At 52.5% G+C, this 21,782-nt stretch overlaps 10 protein-coding genes across 10 annotated transcripts; 6 read left to right on the top strand and 4 right to left on the bottom strand.

The window, feature by feature from the left end:
- Positions 1–15: 15 nt before the first annotated feature.
- On the bottom strand, positions 16–1,853 carry C7974DRAFT_383324 (uncharacterized protein). Its single transcript, XM_046140758.1, has 2 exons — positions 1,818–1,853; positions 16–1,758 (listed from the first exon to the last, which is right to left on the bottom strand). Exon 2 carries the CDS (start codon positions 1,517–1,519, stop codon positions 206–208), a length of 1,314 nt encoding a protein of 437 aa, XP_046003073.1. The 5' UTR covers positions 1,520–1,758; positions 1,818–1,853; the 3' UTR covers positions 16–205.
- Positions 1,854–2,033: 180 nt separating this feature from the next.
- C7974DRAFT_383322 (Alpha/Beta hydrolase protein) lies at positions 2,034–3,554 on the top strand. The gene has a single exon (XM_046140757.1). The coding sequence runs from the start codon at positions 2,100–2,102 to the stop codon at positions 3,303–3,305; it is 1,206 nt and encodes a 401-aa protein (XP_046003072.1). The 5' UTR covers positions 2,034–2,099; the 3' UTR covers positions 3,306–3,554.
- Positions 3,555–4,503: 949 nt separating this feature from the next.
- Positions 4,504–5,083, bottom strand: C7974DRAFT_408010 (hydrophobin 1; the record flags this gene model as incomplete). Its single annotated transcript, XM_046143290.1, has 3 exons — positions 4,504–4,533; positions 4,729–4,887; positions 4,949–5,083. The coding sequence occupies 3 exons, from the start codon at positions 5,081–5,083 to the stop codon at positions 4,504–4,506; spliced, it is 324 nt and encodes a 107-aa protein (XP_046003071.1).
- Positions 5,084–6,743: 1,660 nt separating this feature from the next.
- C7974DRAFT_18562 (uncharacterized protein) lies at positions 6,744–7,840 on the top strand. The gene is made up of 2 exons (XM_046136474.1): positions 6,744–7,477; positions 7,542–7,840. Exons 1-2 carry the CDS (start codon positions 6,959–6,961, stop codon positions 7,614–7,616), a joined length of 594 nt encoding a protein of 197 aa, XP_046003070.1. The 5' UTR covers positions 6,744–6,958; the 3' UTR covers positions 7,617–7,840.
- A 2,051-nt stretch (positions 7,841–9,891) lies between these two features.
- Positions 9,892–11,237, bottom strand: C7974DRAFT_430188 (C4-dicarboxylate transporter/malic acid transport protein-like protein; the record flags this gene model as incomplete). The annotated part of the gene is made up of 3 exons (XM_046144679.1): positions 9,892–10,710; positions 10,741–11,067; positions 11,199–11,237. The coding sequence occupies 3 exons, from the start codon at positions 11,235–11,237 to the stop codon at positions 9,892–9,894; spliced, it is 1,185 nt and encodes a 394-aa protein (XP_046003069.1).
- A 404-nt stretch (positions 11,238–11,641) lies between these two features.
- Positions 11,642–12,234, top strand: C7974DRAFT_467974 (uncharacterized protein; the record flags this gene model as incomplete). The annotated part of the gene is made up of 2 exons (XM_046146381.1): positions 11,642–11,663; positions 11,719–12,234. The coding sequence occupies 2 exons, from the start codon at positions 11,642–11,644 to the stop codon at positions 12,111–12,113; spliced, it is 417 nt and encodes a 138-aa protein (XP_046003068.1). The 3' UTR covers positions 12,114–12,234.
- Positions 12,235–12,533: 299 nt separating this feature from the next.
- C7974DRAFT_18533 (uncharacterized protein) lies at positions 12,534–13,737 on the bottom strand. Its single transcript, XM_046136465.1, has 2 exons — positions 12,781–13,737; positions 12,534–12,722 (listed from the first exon to the last, which is right to left on the bottom strand). The coding sequence occupies exons 1-2, from the start codon at positions 13,377–13,379 to the stop codon at positions 12,719–12,721; spliced, it is 603 nt and encodes a 200-aa protein (XP_046003067.1). The 5' UTR covers positions 13,380–13,737; the 3' UTR covers positions 12,534–12,718.
- Positions 13,738–14,544: 807 nt separating this feature from the next.
- On the top strand, positions 14,545–16,713 carry C7974DRAFT_419826 (uncharacterized protein). The gene is made up of 2 exons (XM_046144224.1): positions 14,545–15,282; positions 15,337–16,713. Exons 1-2 carry the CDS (start codon positions 14,894–14,896, stop codon positions 16,514–16,516), a joined length of 1,569 nt encoding a protein of 522 aa, XP_046003066.1. The 5' UTR covers positions 14,545–14,893; the 3' UTR covers positions 16,517–16,713.
- A 176-nt stretch (positions 16,714–16,889) lies between these two features.
- Positions 16,890–18,986, top strand: C7974DRAFT_18507 (uncharacterized protein). Its single transcript, XM_046136459.1, has 3 exons — positions 16,890–17,327; positions 17,392–18,078; positions 18,126–18,986. The coding sequence occupies exons 1-3, from the start codon at positions 16,998–17,000 to the stop codon at positions 18,807–18,809; spliced, it is 1,701 nt and encodes a 566-aa protein (XP_046003065.1). The 5' UTR covers positions 16,890–16,997; the 3' UTR covers positions 18,810–18,986.
- An 871-nt stretch (positions 18,987–19,857) lies between these two features.
- C7974DRAFT_371453 (uncharacterized protein) lies at positions 19,858–21,666 on the top strand (the record flags this gene model as incomplete). The annotated part of the gene is made up of 1 exon (XM_046140018.1): positions 19,858–21,666. One exon carries the CDS (start codon positions 19,858–19,860, stop codon positions 21,664–21,666), a length of 1,809 nt encoding a protein of 602 aa, XP_046003064.1.
- Positions 21,667–21,782: the final 116 nt, after the last annotated feature.

Genomic DNA, 21,782 nt, shown 5'->3' with positions numbered 1-21,782 from the left:
CACTAATAAAGCAAAGTCGAATTTGATGTGCCATGCGATCTAGTGCTGTGACTTATTGAGGCTTTAGCCACCGATCACATCCTATCCTCCTATTTGACGCTGGTAATGACTAGGTATTACTACACATGAGGAATGAAGTTTGTCCATTCGACGTTCACATAGGCTGTTGCACTGATGTTTCTCAGTTCTGCAAATGCCTCACCAATCAAATACACTCGCGCGATGCCATAGATAATGGCAAGTGGAGTAATTGCCATTCCCATGGCAGAGGCAACTCAGTGTTTTTACGCTTCACTGTCAATGTTGCTTTTCTTTGCATGTGACGACGGTGTTTCTCGAGACCAGCTCGGTTGAAGAGGTGTAGCCAGATGGTTCGCCAGCGACCAAGCCGAGTCCACGATGCGATGGTCTCGAATATCCAGAAAGCGACTGTGATACCAAACAAAAGCAGCGATGATATTCGCCACAAGATTCGTTCGAGATTCGTTGGAAAGTCGAAGTTCCAACCTGCAACGTGTATGGCAGTAAACAGCAAAGTGGCGAAACAAAGGAGATATTCCTGGATGCCGTATGGATTTGTAGGGAAGCGATCGTTTGGAATTCGTTGTATCGGGCGCTCGGGAGGTATGACTGGCATGTTCATGAAAGGTTGCACGTTCACCGAATACGCAGGGCCATTTTCGTCGACGTGATCCAATGGTGTCAAATCCCAATCTCTGTTTCCAATTATTTCCTCCAGTGTGCTCGATGAGTGGATTTGAATTGGGCTGTGTACATCTGCAGGCTTATGCAGCCAGGCGTACGAGGTCATTAAGGAGCAGACTACGATGGCAAGGGCATTTAACTCGAGTGTTGTGATTGTGAGCTTTTGTGCTGCACGTGCAGCGCATTGGATGATGAGGTAGCTGACCTGGAATGCCGTGATGATCTTGGTGAAAGTATCCTGCTTTGATCTGTCCCAGATCTCGCGCTTGGTTGTCCTTGGATAGTCGACATACTTGTGTTGGACTAGCCAATGCAACTGCGTGGCATTCAACGGAAATGGTTTGGCATCCTTTGCATAAAACACAAAGCCGCCCATATCAGCGAAAAACGCCTGCCTCATATGCCAATCGCCGTGTCCTGAGCCTTGGAATGCTTTGACTGACCATTTCGCTCTACTCCATTGACCGGCGGCGTAAGTAAGGACAAATTCGGGACCCATAATTCCTAGCAACATCCACAACATCCGGCGACCGATTAACTTTAAGTACGTATCATTTGGCGCAGGAAGGTTCAGGCACAACATTGTATAAGTGCTTATTCCGATCGTCAGAAGGGAAGTCCAGATAATATCGAGGGTTCCGCGATAGTTTGGCTGATCGATCCAGGTGGTCACTCGTCTCGATGTCGCATCGTGTTGCTGGCTTGCTTGCAAATTGCAAGCATTTATTGAGGTAGCTATGGCAAGAGATCTATCCCAAGGAAGGAGGAAAACAGCCAGAATGGGAAACAGTGATATGGACAATGGAATCGCCATGCTGACTTCCAGCAATGAGGTGGCACTAGGGTTTCGTCAAGATAGTGTGCCTGTGGATAAAAAAGACAAGCACACATGAGGCTTCCCACGGTATATACTTCAATGTGTTTATGCAGACACTCGGCACCACCAACAAGCGCCAGGATGCACGTGCATATAGCCACATCGTTTCATCCAAGACCACGGACACACCATCGAATGTGCAGAGCGATAAGTATGCTTGGCGGAGCCACCTAGCTCTAGGTATGCTTAGCCAACGGCGTTCATGAAGGATAGGAGGTTGCTTTTGAGTCTTTACGTTTGGTACTTTCTAGTTCAACGGAATATCTAGATCTCTTCAAGGATAAGTGGGAAAGCTAGGTGCGGACAGGCGGGAAGGCTAAATGGCAGTGACGGATCGCCTGCACGAGCCTCATTACGAAATCTGAGAGCTGATTGGTTCACGAAGCGCCAGCCCCTGCAGCTCACCACAAAGCTTCACGCACCCCACGCTTTCCGTATATTGTACACGACCAACGCACTCTGTTCCTACACTCCGTTTCCCCATGTACATCGCCCGCCCGACAGCATCGCAGTTGCTATGTCGTCCGTCACTGCGGTACTAAAGCCCCTCTTCGGCACCTTAGCCGGTATCGTGGGCATATACGCAGCCTTCATCTCTCTTCTCACGATCCCGACCCTGCAAGACCATGTAATCTACTTGCATCGTGTTACACTTACATGGTTTCAAGATGTCAACACACCAGAGCAATGGGGCTTTCTGCGCAACCAAGTCACTCCTTTCCATCTGGAAACACCCGATGGGGAGACGCTACACGCTTGGCACATCCTGCCACTGGAAACCTATCGTCAACATCAGGAAGAGCTTCGCAATGAACCCGCAGGGCTATGTGACGACATCCAGAAACGCCTATCTTTCAAGTTATTGAAAGACGACCCAACGGCACAGCTCGTCGTGTATCTGCATGGCGCAGCAGGCACTTTGGGATCCGGCTGGAGACCACAAAGCTATCGAGCATTATCAGCAGCGTCTACGAATGTCCACGTACTCGTTATAGATTATCGTGGATTTGGGACTAGTACAGGGTGGCCTACAGAGGCTGGTCTTCTCACGGACGCTCTCACCCTGGTCGACTTCGCCACGCAGACTGCAAACATCCCACCTGAGAGGATAGTAGTATTTGCACAGTCGATTGGAACAGCTGTAGCTATATCGCTTACCCACCATCTCGCTACAAAACCAGCTCCTGTACTTTTCGCAGGTGTCGTGCTCGTCGCACCATTTGCAGATGTTGCGTCATTGACCAAGACTTATAAAGTGGCGGGCACAATACCTTTACTATCGCCTATAGCGTTCTTTCCTAAACTGCTCACGCTCCTGAATCAATTCATTGTCAGCAAGTGGCCGTCGAAAGAAAAGCTGGCCGAGGTCATTCGGCACTTGGACTCCACTAAAACCAATGATCGAAGACACAAATACGACATAACACTCATCCACGCAGAGGATGATTATGACATCCCAACAATACACTCAGACGTGTTGTTCTGGCACGGCGTGAACGCGACGCTGGACGCAGCATCGTCAATGACATTCGAGGAGCTGGAAAAGAAGAAATCCAACGAGAGGATTTCATTGGGCGCTGGTGGTTGGGAGATGGACTGGCAAGGTAGAGGTGGTATCATCAGAGAGCTAATTGTTCAGCATGGACTCCATGATCGAATCATGAGCTACCCAGTTGTGAGTCTCGCGGTTGCGCGTGCTTTCCATAGTCAAGACGAAACATGAGAGGTTTATCAATCATCACTTGTTTAGATGGGAAGTACTTATTGCAAGTTCATTTCATGGCACTAGAAGGCTTTTCATTCTAAGTTTCATCCACGTTCTAGGTCAATACTGCACCTTCGCTGACATCTTCCTTCGCGAGACACGTACTCAGGTCCTGTAGCACCACGCCAAATGCTGGACTCGTTACCTACGCAATATCTTCTCCTTCCTTACTAGGATTTACTAAGCAAATCCGATCGGAATTCCTCTCGTCGATTGATGAATCATTCAGTGTTTCGCCCGAACGCAAGTATGCTAATACTAATCAGTGAGAAGAACGCCAGTGATGCCTGGATTGGGATCTTTCTCTTCCTACTAAATCGGTTTACTGACCTAAGACGCTCTACTAAGCCTAATTGAACTCATACTCAGGCATGTATGTCATCACTATCAGGCTTAGTCACGTGGTCTCGCAGCCTATGCTTGACGCCTAGAACTATGGCCGACTGCGCAAGCCCGATATCGGGATCATTCAGCTCTCCTCGAGACCGCCAACATGCACATGTGGCGGTGGACCACGATGCAGATCACTCACTTGGGCTCGCTCAGCTTCCCAGTCTTTCGTAGTAACAGACGTGGAAATGGCCAAGCTGGTTGACACCAAAGTGTCCATCAATTCCATCGTAGTCTGTGCGTCGCTAACTGGTGTTGATACCAGCCGTCAAGTTGAGACGGTACAAGAAGTTGGTAGACATGCTACCTAGGCATTCACTTTGCTCTGATTAACTATCCATGACGCAATGTTCCCAATCGACTACAACACTCAACATCTCTTCATTGATTGTTTCAATGGCGCGAAGACTTAAGTAAACCTGCAGCTTCAGCAGTCTTTGACATCAATGATCTCTTGAAGTGTGGCAGTGTTGATCAGATGCAAATGTGGCAAAAAGGTGTTTCGAAAGAAAAAAACAAGTTGCTTAGATTGTTAACTATCTAGCCAAGTCATAAGACGCGTTGACCAGCTAAGCGCGCATCCGACCGCAATTGGAAACCAAATCCTCCTCAAATGAGTGTGAACCATCCACGCAATAACAGATTCAAGCGCGCTAGCTTCTCAGATTTCGTTTGTGCTGCAGGGTTTGAGTGCCTCCGAGTCCGCAACAAGTTTTCTCCTCAAACGAATAGCGCAAGCAGTGTTGTAAGGCAGACCGGGAGCTGTTTAAACAAACAGTACGGGCTGCTGGAGGGACTGGGTAGCGAAGCAGCTTTGGGACTAGAAGATGAAGATACACTGTTAGCGGTGTTCGACGTGATTGTTGAATCTGATATAGCTGTATCGGTAATGTATGCTGCACAGTCTGAAGTGCGCGACTGATTTCGACGAGGTTGGTGCATGTTGTGGTTGGTGGATAGTGGAGTATGTGTAGAAAGGTTGGATACTTACGGCAGTGCCGCCGCCGTTCTGGGCGTTGTTGCAGCAGATGCTGACCGACTGGCATTGAGTAGTCGCCAGCTTGCAGGTTGTTCCGCTGGATGTTCCACCAGACTTAACATCTCCAACGGTGGGAGAGCAGCAGTAGGGAGATCCGGAGGAGCAGGTGTTCTGTATTCGAATATTGTGTCAGTCACCGTAGCAGCAAGTGAAGTGATTCCAGGGAACTGACCGCTTGGTTGTTGATGACCGGGGGAGCGGGCTTTGGGGGTGGTGCTGGCTTGGCTGGGGGCGCGGGCCTGTTGGGAGCAGCTACAACGCCGACGGCGGTGAGAGCGAAGATAGCGAAGATGCTGGTAAGCTGCATGTTGATGATTGAGATGGTTGGTTGTTGTTGAAGTGATTGTGTGTTAATGAAGTAGTGATTGTTGTGCTGGATGATGGATTCTAGAGAGGTGAAATCACTGCTTCTTATAGAAGTCTCGGATTAGAGCCAGACTTCCTACAGCGGTGGCATAATTCGTTTTGACAAACAGAAACATACATTCAGGCCGCCACAAATCTACCTGAAAAGCCATTACCAGCCTGCCCGAGTCTAGTTTCAGTTCTCGCTCGCGTTCCACAGGCGACGAGACCGGAATGGCGTCTGATGTCCTCGGGCGCTCCTTGTCAGATTCTCGGCTCTCCACTACAGCTGATAGTATTATACGAAGAGGCGTGCTGAAGAGGCGGATAGATCTGGTAGGACTTAGGGACCCGATCAGATCCGGAACACTGTCACTGGCTGCTACACGAAAGATCTGTTGCGACACAACGAAGATACATGCAATTACGACTTGCTTGATTGGTTGAGTTAATGTTTTTAGAGAGGTAAGAAACAGGCGAGAACAACGCTTCAGTCTTTTGGTGTAACGAGCCTTTGGCGTGAAATGTCCTAAGGCATGCAGAGCTGAACTTCTTCGCTCCAGACTCGAGCCTAAGTAAATCCCAACTAGTACGTGCTGATTAGCCTGTGTGAGATTATAGATGCAGTTTTACCAAGCTCTCACGCAGTAATAGATCTCAAGGACAGTGCTACTCATGCCAGCATTGCTGGTAGTACTCAGAGCCCGAACGTTTGAGGCAGAATCTATCATTTTCTCCATTGACTGTGGTCAGTTTTCTGTATCACTGCTCATGACTATTCTTTCCCGGATCTCGGTGGTTGCTCGCTTTGCATAATGCTAACGCACCTTCGTCTTCCGTCGCTACGACGCGGGTAACCGGCACTTGGTACCAGGCTCAGGCTGGTCGAGGTGCGCAACCTCAGCACGCTTTCGGCCTTACCAATGGATCCCTTTGCTACCCCCCCCCCCCGCTAGATCTAAATCTACTGACGGTGAGCTGCTTCGTGTTTGAGCCAGTCACAGCGCAAAATCAGCTTGCCCGAAAAAGCGCCACCCTAGCTGGCTTCAGCTGTAAAGCTACGCAACATGCATACTCAAAAGATTAAACGAGGCTTTGGCATGATGGGGCACCTTGCAGTCTGTCGGCGACGACCCGAAGAGACCAGCCCCATATGGCAAACTGTGGGGAAGGAGCGGAGAAGCCCTCACTGGAGGAGTCCACCTGGCCATGTGCAGGATGAACGTACACCATGTAGTCCCAATCATCATTTTTCAAAAAGCTTCACATAACTAATGTGCATTGTTTCAAGAGAGCATTAGATTCCTCTTCTTTGCCCATGCTGGTTCAAAACCTCGTACAATAAAAGTACCTACCTACACTTCTGTCCCACCTTGTCAGCTCGCCTGTGTATTCAGCTAGCCATTTGGCGACACGTGTGCGCGCCTAGGTAGTGCAGTTAAGTCCTGTTCGGAAGATCCTGTTACTACATTCGTTGTACTGCAGGGATGGCTAAGCTTTACCCGCGGCTCGCTTGGTATGCATAAAAGGTGGAGGATCGTCGAAAAGCGAACGGGCTCGCCGGAGCTAGTACCTGCCATGTGCCTGTGGCAAAAGCAGTGGGTATCCTGGCAATGATCGGCTCAAACAGGTCACTGATACTTCTAGCTTCGTTGCGCTTGTTCTGTCAGCTCTCTTACTATGCTCGCTGGATGTCAGCTCTCGAATGCTCTCCCACCACAACAATGAATGCTAGAATGGTCAATTCAATATTGTGGCTTTCTTTCCTTCGGTATCTCGACCTGATGCCTTACTAAAACAGCTGGTTACCCCTCATCTCACGGAAGTCCAGACTTGAATGCTCTGGATTAGGGAAAGGGCTCTTCTTCAGGTGAAGCAAATGCGACTGTTCTGTCTCTCTCTAACAAGAGAAACTGAGCTACTTAAAGCCTCGAGCCTTGCGGGCTGTTTGAAAGTACCACTCGATTGCACACCGAGACTTTCTACACCAGCTCTTCCATCACTATCAGTCTTCAATCAAATCAAAATGCAGTTCTACCTTTCTGCTCTGTTTCTCTGCCTCCTACCCAGCGTAATCGCAGTCCCCTTTGCGGACCCAGATGCGACCTCTTCCCTCCCCCAGCTTTTTGATCGCGAAGCCACTTCGACTGAGCTCGCAACGCGCGATCCGGCCAAGTCACCCGACAAGAACGGCAATCAGGGAAAGAAGGAAGATTGCCAAAAGCCTATCGCACAGAATCTTTGCACATCAGGCTCGCCATACTGCTGTTCTGGCACGGGTGATCAGCAAGTCTGTGGACCTGCTGGCTCTGTGAGCTGCCAGGCTATGACAATTTGCTGTATCAACACTAATGGAGTGAGTTTCTCCTGAGTCTGGATTGGAGGGTCTACTGGAAAGAATACTGACAGTGAACTTCTAGATGCAAATTTGTGCCGGAGAGATCGATTTCACAGGACCAGTGACGATCAATATCAATTATGGAAAAGTGACGTAATGGTGGCAACGGCGAGACAGAGACTTCAGGTTCTCGATCTGACGTGTATGTAGCTTACAGTACTGCGATGGGTCGTACAGGAATTTTACTTTATATCCGAAAAGCATAGTGCCCCTAGTGACAGCTTCTAATGTGCTTCTAGGCACGTTCATCTGTGCCGTTTGGAGAAGTCGCCATACTCAAGTGGGCTGATATTGTGCGGAGAGGATCAGCATCGAGTTGGTACAAGACGACGGTACCTACAGCTTGCATTGATGCGAATCATAGCTTGACGACCGGCTTCTTTGCCCTTGTAAATTAGTCAAAGTTTGGAACAACGGGGAACAACGGGACCTCGGGAACCAACTAACGGTCGGGGGTTAACCCCATCTGCACATCGAGACATTTTTCAAAGTTCTGTTGATGCCATTCATAGTTTAGTGTCAAACAGCGTAGCATTCCCCACGATCGATGCAGCATGCAGGTTATTCCGAGGCGTACAGCTTGAGCATCCATTCCATGCATGTGGGCCTGCCAATGCGTCTGCGTCTTGCTTTAGGGATGTATCTTGCCAATGTCATGGAGCCACAAGTCTTGGTGCCGCTGAGTCTTAAGCTCACTTGCGTGGCTAGTGCAATGCTTGTTGCTGTCAGTGGCTTCGTAGTACAGTTTGGTACCGAGGGCGACCCTCACAGGAACAGCAAGCTCCACGGTCGGAATAGCATCCGCGCTACTTATGTATCGGTACCAGCAGATTTGTTGCTTTGTTCCGGAAGACAGGAAGACCTGAGGAAGATTCGTAGGCGGAGAGCTTCGGGCCGGACTTTACTGTGAGACATTCGCTGGAAGTTCAACATTTGATTCATTAGCACGTAGTACTGAATTGGACTGAGCTTGGGCTGCAGTCAAGCGTTTCATAGCAGCAGAATTCGCTAACTTTCGTGTGAGACTTTGGCAAATCTGGACTGTATGTACCCCGCCACGTGCTGAAGTCCGAATGCAATGGTGAAGCTGAAAGCAGTATGCTGCGTCTCGAATAGGTTACATCAGCCGTATATGGCCTGGTCGCTACCGGTTCGTAGCGTTACCACCGCTGAGCTAGACGAGCCGAGACGGATGCGGGGTATGTATTAGGTACACACATCATTGCAGCTCATACCTCTTTTTGGTGTCACAGAGCCTGACTCGCCTATCGAACGTCACAACCCGGCAACTAGTTTAGAATACGAGTGTTAATTAAAGCCATAGGGCTTCCTGCACAGCTGAGAAAGCGATTTCCGACCTTCCGTTCTTCGCTAACCCATAATGCCGACACTGTGACGCGGCCCAGGTCGTTTTGGACTGACACTGCATGTGATTTTGTGTATGACAGCTCTGATTTTACGCAAGCCATCGTGGAGTTGAATTGCGGCTACAACGCCGAGGTAACATGCTTTGCCAATGATAAATCTTCCACATCCAACGATGTTCCAGCTCACACGTATGGAAGACAGCAACAAGGTTGGCCTTGCAGGTAGACACAGGCGCGTGGCGCATGCTGACCATGCACTAATTTTTCTCGCTACACAACTCACTGCTAAGCATCTAGGAACTTGATCTCTAGCCGGTATTTCTGTCCGGTCAAAAGGCTTATATCTCTTAGTACCTCTTGGGACAAAGCTTAGCAACGCCGAAGATCGGAAATAAAATCCTCGAACGAATCTTGTAACTCCGGTTGCGCTTGAAAAGTGTGGTCCTCCTCAGAATGCTCCGCTTGGAAAGACTGGATGACCAAATAATTGCTTTTGCTGCTTGGTAAGGCTGAATAGCTTATTCATCAACTCCGAGGCAAAGGAGCTGACAGTATACCAGTCCCCGTGGTCGCTTATTGCCGATCATCTCGTACAATCACCTCGTACAATCATTCTCGTCACTTATGGATCTCTTCCTCTTCCTGCTCTGCTGCTTGGAAGTTGTACAACCTTCATCCACTGTGGCTGTTTCATTGATTTCTTCTTGGCTGTCATCATCTGACAAGATTGACCCTTTGAAGTCGAACCCTCCACAGTTGGGACACGCGAAAACTTCAGCTAGCCATGCGAATGCTCCAGTGCCGCAGATTGCACAGACCATGAGATCCACTTCAGTTGGAATGTTTAGATAGGCGGACATGACTGATTTGATACCACCGTGGTAGGGAACGGCATGCGAGCTTTAGATCTATGGACAGTGACGTGATCGACAACGGTGAAGTGGGGGTTTGCGTCTGCGTGCACGCAAAGTGACAGCATAGAGCATCACTGCTCGCCACGTCGACTTAGGAATCACCACCTTCGTCACCATCCATGTCGTCTGTATCACCGTTGATGTCTTCCATATCCTCATCTTGTCCAGGCCATAGAATTTCCCTTCGTAACAATGCACGGACGTGCATGACAGCGCAGAATATCCAGAGTAAAGTAAGAACGCCTGTCGCCACGGCGCAGACCACCTGTACGCTATTGAGCTCAAGGGCTTCTGCGATTTGAAGAAGCGCAGTGACTAGGCCAACATTCGGGAAGATAAAAGCCCACCAATTAAGGGTGAAGTGTGATTTATTCGCGGAGATGAGTACGCTGACAGTGCTGAGTGCGCTGAACCAGAAGGATACGAGCCACATAAAGACACCAACGAGAATAGCGACAGCTTTGAACACGTCTCCAACCGGGATGCTATCAATACCAAGAAAGCCCTTGGGTATGTGTTTTGGTGCTTGCATACCAAGTGCAACAAAAGTATTGACAGTGTAAGCTGCCGGTCCCACAGCCACGAACATTGCGGGTCTTTTCGGAGGCGCTGGAAGATCACTATTGACAAGACGTGTGACATAGATAGTCAAAAAGAAGTAAGCGACAGTCCAACCAAGGCCTTGGAAAGCAATGCTGCCGATAAAGATTGGAAGGCCGGCCGTTGCAGGTTGATTCTTCAGTATGGCACTCCCAACCACGCCAAGCATCAAAAAAGGATATACCGGCAAGATCCAAGCAGGGAGGGCGTTTGTGACTGGAAGCTTCACACTGTCAAAGATGAAGTGGAACTGCAGGACCGCAACCAGTGCAACGATGACAGCGAAGGTCCAGTAGAGCGTCTCGATGGCCTTCAGAATCCAGTAGTCACACAACGGTACCACGTATAGGTCGGCGCAGTACAAGATGAGCGCAAGACTGACAAAGTAGGCGCCAAAGAAGAAGCTTTCATGAGGGTGGTGAAGGCTTTTAGTCAGGCTGCCGCGGACTGATGTGAATCGATAGATGATGCATCCAGTGAAGGTGATGAATAGTATGACGTTCAAGATGGCGAAGAACCATCCAATTGCATCGTTGCCGGGAATTTTGTAAGTCTGCTGGCCGATCAATGTTGCCAGAGCTCCCGTAGACATCGTCACTTCGAACGAAGACCATGTGAAATGATGGAGGCGTTGACTCCAGGGTATGTTTTGTTTGCCATTGCTATTCTGCGACCGACCGAGTAGGGGTGTGTTTTCAGGCATCTTGCATGCAGACAAAAAACGTTGCCTGGCGAAGAGGTCAACGTGTTAGTGATCATAAACTAAAGGTCATTTTGTATGATGAAGGAAGTGTTGACGTCAACGGATCCCGACTTCCGTGTACCTTCCCTATTCATCGTTAGCACCAACTGATATCGAACTTCACATTAACAGCCATGGAACCAGATCTGAGGTCAACAATGTTTGTATACGATTGGCGAAAGAGCTGCAGGTATACAGTGTTGGTTAAGATTATTTATCACCGCTCAGCCTGAATAGTTCCAAATGTCGCTCTACCCCTTCATCTTTGAGTGACGCAACGACCATGACGTCGCAGTTCGTTATTGGACACGACTACAACAGAGTTGCAACCATGTAAAACATCAATTCTTCCTGTTAAATCTTATCTGTCTCAAGGTGGACATAGTGGCTACCGTCTGCAAGAAAGTCAAATTTGCAGCTGCTCGGCTGTTGAAATATTAAAAAACAGACGAGAATACGGCAAGTAAAACTTGCGCGACGATGACTGCGATGTAATAACATGAATGAGTCCAGCACCTTACGTGAGACGCGTTAATGTATATATCTTAGAATGCGCCTATAACTGAGCCTGTCTAGGACACCGCGAAAGATTTACGACGCAGCAAGACATTTCGCGAACGACCCTGCAAATCGACCCAAGGCCTGGTCCACGAGGACTCTGCCTGCGTACATCCAGCATTGAAGGCCATCGTTCACCCAGCGCAGACCAAAATCCAACGACGCATAGCTTCTTCAACAACATACCCATGACCGAGCTGACCGATATGCCGACGTCTGGAGATTCTGCGCCTGCAAGAGAAGTCGTGCGCAGTGATGAAGTTCAGGATGTTAACTATGCAAAGAACGATCATGTATCACTGCAGAGCCAGCACAGGACCAATTCCATCGAGCAAGTAAAACCGCACCAGCCTCAGCTTACCAAAGTGAATCCAGATCTGACTGCTACACGCCGGTTCATTCCCGTCGTTTGACGAGACGACACTGGAATGTAAGCACCACCACGAACCCTCGAGCGCGAGAACGCGCCTTCAACACTCAGGAAGAAATCATAGTACTTCGTCCGGCAGAGATACGATGCCCGTGATCGCTGCCCAGGAACTGACTGAGCACGTCGCTGGCGGCCGCGCACCTTCTCGTTTTAGTGAGCCTCCTCAAAGTGAATGAGGTGTGGATCGCAAATTGTAGATACCCATCTAAACTGCGATAGCGTGATTAGTGGCGTGGCGAGATGTGGATATTGTTGCGGAGAAGACCATGCGGAGGGATGCTTTGACGATCAGAGTCTCAGTGTAGAGGGATGATGTGGCTACATGCACTGTCACCACGAAACTCTGACATCTTGCTTGGGGCGAAATTCTGCGCACTCGGCCTTTTGAGGCCGTAATTCTTGCTATGTACTGTATGCTGATCTTGCAGTAGCCACAAGGCCCTGCTTAGGTGCGGTGAAAAAGATACAACAGAATGATTAAAACAAAAAGGGTATCCTAAGGTGGTTGCAGCACGGCAAGATGCCGAGAGCAGTTGAAGTAATGTTGTGGATGTGCCGGCTAAGCGGCGCGTTGATCAGTAGCATTGATCACCTGTTCGCATTAGCATCGTTCGGACCCAGTGGAGATCTTGTGGCTAGCAGGCACTCACCGATATCCCCCCCGTCGACTGCCTCGCCTCTCTCTGTACTCCTCTTCATGTTCTTCAATGACTTCGACCACATCGTCATTCGGCACTCTCCGCCGGTCTTCAACGATGATGCTTCTTGTCCGCGGCGGCGGCGGTCCTCTCCTCTCCTCCACTATGACGTGTGAGCGGCCACTCGACTGCCTTGGGCTCCTGCTAACTTCGCGCATCTGCGCATGCGAATTGCGCCGGGACCTGTTTCCATGCGAATTGCGTCTAGGCCTGCGCACTACGATTTCCTCTTCGCCCGCCATGGCAGTTGTCGTGCCGGCTCTGCTGGCATTGGTGAGGGAGTAGAGCAGCCAGACGACGAGCAGGAAGCCTCCGACGCTGCCTAAGACGATGCCGACCACTGTGCCTGGCTCGGGGCCATCTAGGTTGTAGTATGTGGGTATTATTCCCGGCTGTATGGTCATCTGTTGTCGCTTCGAGACTGGTGCTGTGCGAGGCGCCTCAATGTCAATAGCAGGCTTGCGCGGGAGCAGGCTATCGCTGCCATAAGCACGAGGCGCCAGATTGCCCAGCTGCGCTATCGCATTGAGCAATTCAGGTACTGCAGGCATGATGAATGCTGATGAGGAACGACAGGTTCACCAGAGTTTGCGCAATTTGCGCTGGGCGGCGGCGAGATGACGGATGTCGTCGAGTTGCGCGGTCGTCGGGGCAATTAGCCGGTAGGTGACTCCGGGGAAGCCGAGTGATGATGGGGGAGGGGCAGCCGCAACGCCGTGCTCGAGATGAAGGAGCGACAGAAGTTAACAATGAGGTGTCAATTCAGGATGTGCAGGAAAGGGAAACGAAGAGAAAGCAGGGCGACACAAGCGGCGTCAGATTAGGCGCAGCGCTGGACTCACGACGAGACCATGATGCAATTAGCTCCTTCCTAAGAAGAGGCTGGGCCGCGACAGCAAATAATGAGGGGGCTGCGTCTTCGACACGAACCTGCCCAGCGTCTGCCGCGTTCAGTTTAAATATCAGCGCCTTTGAGTGCAGTCTAATGTTGGTGCTATAGGTTGTACGTTCGCAAAGTTACCCGCGTGTATGTTGTTGTGCTTGGATGTTATTGTGGTCGGCGCGTAACAACATCCAGCCTCGCGTACGGTACTTCGTACCTACCTATCTTGTCACCTTGTGGCTGTCCCAGTTCCTGCCGTGCTTGACTTTGCGCCCGGTGCTGCTATCTCTGTGCCAACAATAGTTTTCCACGTCAGCCTGGTCTTTCGGCTTGAGAGTGATGTGGGATCGAGTTGGCATAATGCTTTTCCGGATCCATACGGGCCTAGTCACGTCTACACGTGAGCCCTTCCTTCCGCGGACAGAACCACGACAAGCCTAGGCAAAGTGAAAGGTCCTCGGAGGCGGATGCTCGTGTGGGATTCATCAGACGACAGGCAGTGGAGTTGAGAGTCTGAGTACCTCTATGGCTTAGTCTACCTATGCGCCAGACAGTATACATAGGTGATCATTGACACTGTAGCTCTGCCATCTCCAATCTCAGGGCGTCGTGGTGCGACTGTCACATTCACATCATATATCGATCAGCCCGTCTCTGCAGGACCACGCCTCTGCCTGTATGCACCGAATGAAAATGGGCGTGAGATGAACTGCAGCGATCGCGCGTTCGCGGCAGCCCTGGGTGGCGATGACAAAGCGAACGAACGGATGGTTCTCGAAGATACCGCGCCGTCCCCCGTGAGTTGAGACAATGGTTCTTTTGTCTCGCGCGTAGCAGACATTTGTAAGACTGAGCTGCAGCACAGGCGTGTTTCGTGCCTGAGGCGAGCAAACGAGTGCACGTCCGCCAAGGGCAGGAACGGGGTTTGCCGCCAGCCGCTAAATGTCTGAGGCAAGCGAACAGCCTTCCTCAGGACAACGCTCAGCATATCTATCCACGCGACCACCGCCACACCGTCGACTTCGAACGCACGCATTCACACGTCTCGAATTTGCCTTTTGCGACAGACCCATATAAAGCGCGACAAAGAAACGCGGAAGAGCGCGCCGGCCGACACGCTTTATTCACAAAACTTTCCCTCGCCCCACGAGCGACTCCCCCTCTCCTCCACACACAGCCAACATGGCTGATTTCTCACCCGAATCGCCTCTCGCGGCGCAGCTCCAGCAGGTCGTCCAGCCCAAGCTTGCTGAGAATGGGTGGACCACTGGCGGCGACGACACAACGCTGTTCGAATACATCCTCCTCATGCTGGCCAACGGCAAAGATCAATCACAAGTCGCGGCGGAGCTGTCCAACGATCTTCTTGACCTTGGGCCCGAGAACACAGAAACACAAGAATTCGCACAGTGGTTGTTCGCACAGATCGACGCGCTGCAGCGGCAAGCCGCTGGGGGCGTCGCTCAGGGCGCGCCTTCTGCAGACCAGACCATGGACGGCGGCGCGCCGTCGTTCGTGCCTGGTGGGCAAGACACTGACATGGAGGGCACTTCTGAAGCCCAGGAGGGCATGTACGTCACCTTACCCGCCCTGGTTCTATCGCGACCTCAGCTAATCAAACGCAGCCCCACAGGCCCAAAAGCCATGCGCAACGGTAGCGGTGCGCCATCAACACGCGCTGGACCGCGCGGAGGACGCAACATGCTCAACCAGATGAACAGACAAATGAACCGAAACGACGACCCGTTACATCGCGTCCGTGGCGGCGGCGGTGTTGGCAGGAATAGCCGCGACCCCCCTCGAGGCCCTCGTGGTCAGAATCTCGGTCGCGGAATTGAAGCCATGGCGAACGGAAGAGGCATGAACCAAGTGGGCAACGTCAACGGCGCCCCCGGGCCCATGAACGGAATGAACGGAATGAACGGCATGAACATGGGCGGCATGCCTGGAATGCCAATGCCGGCGCAAAATGCTGGCATGGGCCTCAACCCGCAGCAGCAGATGGCGCTCATGCAGATGTACGAGCAGCAGGCCCAGATGATGCAGCAGATCTTCTCTGGCGCCACGCCCTACGTCAACCCTAATTTCAACAACAACAGAGGAGGTCGTGGCGGGCGAGGCGGGCGAGGCGGGCGCGGTGGCATGCACCAGTCGACCAAGTTTACTAAGAAGGAAGGTCAGGACGATGCCATGGCCGACGGGCCCGCAGGCGAAAACGGCGACGGCATGGAGGTCGAGAACTCAAGGCCCGAGCCGTCATCCACCCTTTGCAAGTTTAATCTGCGATGCACCAACCCAGACTGCCACTTTGTTCACCAGTCGCCGGCGGCTCCCCCCGGCGCCGCTGTCGATATGGAAAGCACATGCGAATTTGGGGCAGCGTGCAAAAACAAGAAGTGCGCAGGAAAGCACCCGTCGCCGGCCAAGCGACAGCAGTTTCAGTCGGAGCAGGAATGCGCGTTCTGGCCGAACTGCCGCGATCCGCTCAACTGCCCGTACAAGCACCCTACAACGCCGCCGTGCCGCAACGGCGCGGACTGCGCAACACCCGACTGCAAGTTCTCGCACAGCTCGATCATGTGCAAGTTCACACCTTGCTTGAACCCGCGTTGCCAGTACAAGCACAGCCCGGGCCAGAAAAAGAACAACACCAACGTGTGGGTGGCGCCGAAGGAGGGCGAGCACGTCAGCGAAAGGAAGTTCATTGACGAGAACCGAGCCGAGGAGTTGATAATCCCTGGACAGGAGAAACAGAATGGCCAGACACAGGCAGCAGAGAGCATGGAGCAGGATGTACCGTTATAGGTATGTTGATGACACGACATGATGAGACAGGGAGTGGTGGCAGTAGGGGGGAAAGTGGACGGCTGCAGGCGTGGGGTAGTAAAAGAGCACATGTACTATAGTTCTGGATAAGGACGGCCGCACCAAGAGGGTGCGGCCTGTGGGAGTCAGCAACTGAGTTTGTTTTCAGCGGCGATTGAGCTGCTCTGTGTCTCTTTACACACGTTCTTTACATGCAACCTTGTGATTCGTGCTAAAGTGCAATTACGGGTACCTGAGTATGTAGTAGGTTTCGTAACGTGGTTCGTGCTGTATAGCGTGTAACTCTGTATATCTGGACGTCTGGATGCATGTCTGATATCTGGATGCATGATGACATGTGCACTGCGCGGGCTGAAGCTCGGACGTTTCTGATTTCCCGAGCAACTTTGTCGATGACGGCGACAGCATGGCCTGCAATTGAGCCTCCCACCGCGCCTGCCACCGCTCCCTACCGCCGGCAATGCTTGTCAGAAGACATGTGCCGCTCCTCGAGTCGACCCTGAGAGCCCGCGGCCTGCGCCCGCTGCTAGCCTCGCAATGCACCCGCCTGCGCTTCTCCACGGCGCCGGCCCACCCTGAGCGCATTGCGGTGCTCGGTGGGGGCATTGCCGGCCTCTCGAGCGCCTACTTTGCGTCCAAGGAGTTCCCCAACAGCCGCATCACCGTCTACGAGAGCGGCGACGAGACGGGCGGCTGGATCCGGAGCAAGCGCGTGCAGGTGCCGGGCGGCGAGGTCAACTTCGAGTCGGGGCCGCGCACGCTGCGCAATGCCACCATCACCGCGCATCTGGTGAGTTGGACACGTGCCCGCCCGCGCGGCCATTGTAATTGTGCAGTGCCGCTGACACGTGCAGGTCGAAGCGCTGGGCCTCGCCGGCGACCTCGTCTTCACCAAGCGCACCGACCCTGGCGCCCTGAACCGCTTCATATACTACCCGGACCGCCTCAACCGTCTGCCTGCCCCCACCGGCATCTCCGCCGCCGATGTCTTTTCATTGTGGCGCAGCGGCATGCTCGAAGGCGCCGTGGGCATGCTCAAAGAGCCTATGCAGCCCAAGCGCTCCGTGTCCGTCAGTGACGAGACCGTTGGCTCCTTCCTGGCGCGCCGCGTGGACGAGAAGCTCGCCAACAACGTCGTCTCCGCTGTCTTCCATGGCATCTACGCCGGAGACATCTGGCAGCTGAGCGCCAAGACACTGCTCGCTATGGCCTGGCAGCTCGAGGACCGCTATGGCACTGCACTCGGTGGCTACTTGCGCATGCAGAGGGAAAGCCCCAGCGGCGAGTTCCAGGCCATCGCTCACCCATACGACGCTGAACTTGCGGCAAGCATACAGAACGAAATTCACATCAGGACCGATATCTATAGAAAGTTCAAAGACGCGAGCGTCTTCAGTTTCAAGGATGGTCTGCAGACCCTTGTGAAAGGGCTGCAAGCTGCCATGAAGAACACTGGCAATATCGATATCAAGCTCAACAGCCCTGTTTCGTCGTTCAAGATGGTTGAAGGGGACGCCCAACAGGTCGAGATCATCGCAGGCGTGAGTCACCCTTCCCCGTCGCAGCACTCATATCTGACCAGATCTAGTCCGACGCCAACAAGACCACCGAAAACTACGACGTCGTCATCTCCACGCTCCGCAACGCAGAGCTCACTCCCTACGTCACCGTCATGACCGTCAACCTCTACTTCGAGAACCCCAACCTACTCACCGCCGAAGGCTTCGGCTATCTGATCCCCCAGTCCATCCCCTTCGAGCAGAACCCCGAGCGCGCTCTCGGCGTCATCTTCGACAGCTCCGCCATCAAGGGCCAGGACACCGCTCCCGGCACGAAACTCACCGTCATGATGGGCGGCCACTGGTGGGACGGCTTCGAAGGCTTCCCCACGGAAGAAGAGGGTCTCCGCATGGCCCGCTCAGTCGTCGGGCGCCACCTCGGAATCTATGACGCGCCTCTCGCGCACCACGTCAACCTCAGCAAAGACTGCATCCCGCAGTACACACTCGGCTACGAAGACCGTTTGAAGGCGTTCGCCTCGTCGCTCCAGGATGAGTTCAAAGGCAGACTGCGCGTTGTAGGCAACCAGTTCAACGGCGTAGGGGTCAACGATTGCATCACCGGCGCGTGGAGCGTGGCAAGGGGTCTTAGGGGCGACGGGTGGAAGAGCAGAGACTGTGGATTGGGCAGGGTGCAGGATAGTAGGCCGTGGCGCGTGCTGAATGCGAAGGACATGGTGTATTCGGACCCGGGTGTGGACGACGAACCCTAAAACTGGTAGAATCAAGAATGTATAAGTACTGTGTCCAGGTGTGTTTTCGAGCTCGCAAAGTTTGCTGCCTTGCGTTTGCTGCATTGCCCGTCGCAATTCGCCTCCCCTGCTGCACTCTTCGCCCAACGAATTCTTTTTCACCATGTGGTCCTGGGATCCTTGTTCGATTGCACTGTGCGTTCTGTTCAGTTTCCACACAATGCCGCATTACGCCAAGCCCAGAACGGGATAATCGACCTGAAGACCTCGTTGGCGAAAGACAGATACTCGCGAGCCCAGCACCGCAACACTGACGAACAATGGAACTACGAAGAGCGCCAGAAGCTCGAGCTTTCAGCTTCCTTCACCTGACGCTACGGCCCTACGTCTACGGTCTGGCAGAACTGGCCAATGTCCTCGACGACAAGATCTAGATGCACATGTACCAGCGAAAGGTACTGCATCAGATGGCAATTGTCGACAGTCTGGACCGCAAGTTGTTCCTGCAGCGCCCCATATACAGGAGGCATCTGAGCCGTGTTCCAGGGATCGGGGGCGGATTCAGGTCGGCGGGGCTGGCGACGAGGTCGAAGGGACTGAATTTGTTGCACGGTGTGTAGACGCTGGTTGCGGCGTGTCGGTCGACCCTTAGGGGGCGAGGGGTGGTTAGCAAGCGGTAGCTGGGCTGGAGTGATTCTGTTGGGCTGAAACGACTTTGGTGTTTTTCTATGGTGTTTGTGTCTGTCTTTGATTTTTCGTGATGGCTTGCTGGGGATACTTGGGGACGAACAATGAAAGCAATCTGAACGATGTTTTCTGCTTGTGTATGGCCTCTTGTAGTCTACTAGCGGCACAACACAGACGCAATCGAGCACTGTAGCTATGGAACGACAGTATATGTATTCATGCATAATAGCAACGGCTGCTCACCAACATACACGTATATAGCTATGATTGCTATGTCGTTATAATGTTGGGTCCGCACGTTGTTGGGGCCGTGACTTTGTCGAGAATACCTAACTCACAATGCTTCACCTACACGACACTGTTACCACATAACCGCCTCAACATGTGTCTTTTACTCAGTGTACTTATTGCTTCCTCCCTCGTCTCATCTGAACTCTCATACGAAACAACCGCAACTCATCTGTCAATAAACTTAACGCTAAGCATGTGGTCTTATCTTTCGCTGGCCGCATTGGCTGTCGCCTTTGTATACAGCGTAGTCAGTGTCTCCGCAGCAGTCTGCGCTACCACTTATGAAAATACATACACCGAAGCTGTCAATACTATCGTCAGCTCTGCCATCCATATGCTGAATAGGATATCCACAACCACTATCTCGTTCTGCCTTAACTTCCTCGAATATAACTTCCTATTGCCCCACTGGATGTCCCACACACTCTTCTGGATGCTCTTAGCCACATACATAACACACCTGCGGTCACCACATACCCTCGAAAACCTGCGGCTCGCAGCTCTCGAAAACCTTCGGCGTGTAGCTCCCGACCTTAGAATTTATTGGGAACCTGTTGAACGGCTGATCGATAACTTACTCAATTACCCAGAGGAATTGGATGAGACGATCGCCGCCCCACAGCAACAGGCCAGGGATCCCGAGGCTCGGCCCCCTCCCCCCGCTCGATGCACGCACGAGGACATAGACGCTGCAACAGCACGGGCTTTGCGTTACAAAAATCGGGCCCAAAAGATTGCCGACGAAAAGACAGCCTTGATCGCAAGTAACAAGAACTTGCAACGCGAACTAGACGACGCTTTGAGAGAGCTATCAACTAAGCCCGGCGTCGTGCAACGAGAAAGACTGAGCCGCGAAAAGGAGGCCGAGATAACTGAAATCCGCCAGCAACACAAAGACAAAAGAGCTAGCATCCGCCAGCAACACAGGGACCATGTGGAACGCATCCAGGAGCAGCACACCGCTGAAGTGGTCCGCATCAATAGGCAACACGCCGCAGAGACTAGTGCCCTCAATAATCATATCGCCAACCTCCAAAACCGAAACCCTCGCACTCAGGCCGCTCCCAACCAAGATGCTGCCAACCAATATGCTCCCAGCCAGCCCGTCCCCGCCTGCACCCATGAGACCACCATCACCGAGATGCAAACCGTCATCGACAAACTCCACCAGGAAAAAGCATCCCATGAGCGCCAGATACAATCTTTCCAAACCGATATTAATGAATTGAGAACCTCAAGAGACAGTCTCCTCCAAGATCAAGCCTCTCAAAAACGCGAAAACGAAGCCCTAAAAACCTCCACCGCGGCCCACGAACACAACACCGGCACCCTAGCCAACGTAAAAGAACTGCTCCACCGCATGGCCACAGACAGCGACATCTACATCCGCCTCAGCGCCACCTTCTTCGTATCCTGCCTCGCCTTCAACGGCGCAGATACGGCCTCCTTCGGCATCGATCTCGAGCGCTTCAAGCACTACTCCACGTGGGCACGTGCGTTCGTGGAGCGCCGCATAGCGCCCGTGATTCCCACGGACGGGTTCCGCGTCGACGGGGCGCGGTTCCCGGTGAGCCAGCGGTGGGGGACGGGCGGGGTGGTGGTGCTTGTCGCGGGCGGCGAGGAGGTGGTTATGGCGGACGCGCCGGGTTCACCGGCAATTGACGACGCGTACTTGAGGCTTCCGGACGAGGTGCCGCGCGTGCACAGGGCGAGAGCGAGCACTGCTGGGTCTGCGGGAGTGGCGAATCAGGCACCGAATACTACTGCAAACAATGCTTGGAACGGTGCGTCGAATCCTGCTGCGAACAATGCTGCGGCATCTGCGCCTCAGGCGAACAATGCATCGGCCTTCCGCAACTACCGAAGCTCCGCCAGGGATGAAGAGGATGAGATGTTGTAGGCGACGCGATGGGTAGTGCGCTGTGGTGGTCAGCGATGTTTTTGATTTGCATACAATGTTGTACACCTCTGTTTTGATAAGATCGTGTTGGATTGTTTCTACGATGGGAATGGGTA

Source organism: Boeremia exigua, assembly GCF_020726555.1.
Source record: "Boeremia exigua strain MPI-SDFR-AT-0100 chromosome Unknown C7974scaffold_1, whole genome shotgun sequence".
NCBI lineage: Eukaryota > Fungi > Ascomycota > Dothideomycetes > Pleosporales > Didymellaceae > Boeremia > Boeremia exigua.
This window is presented reverse-complemented; position numbering and strand designations above follow the sequence as displayed.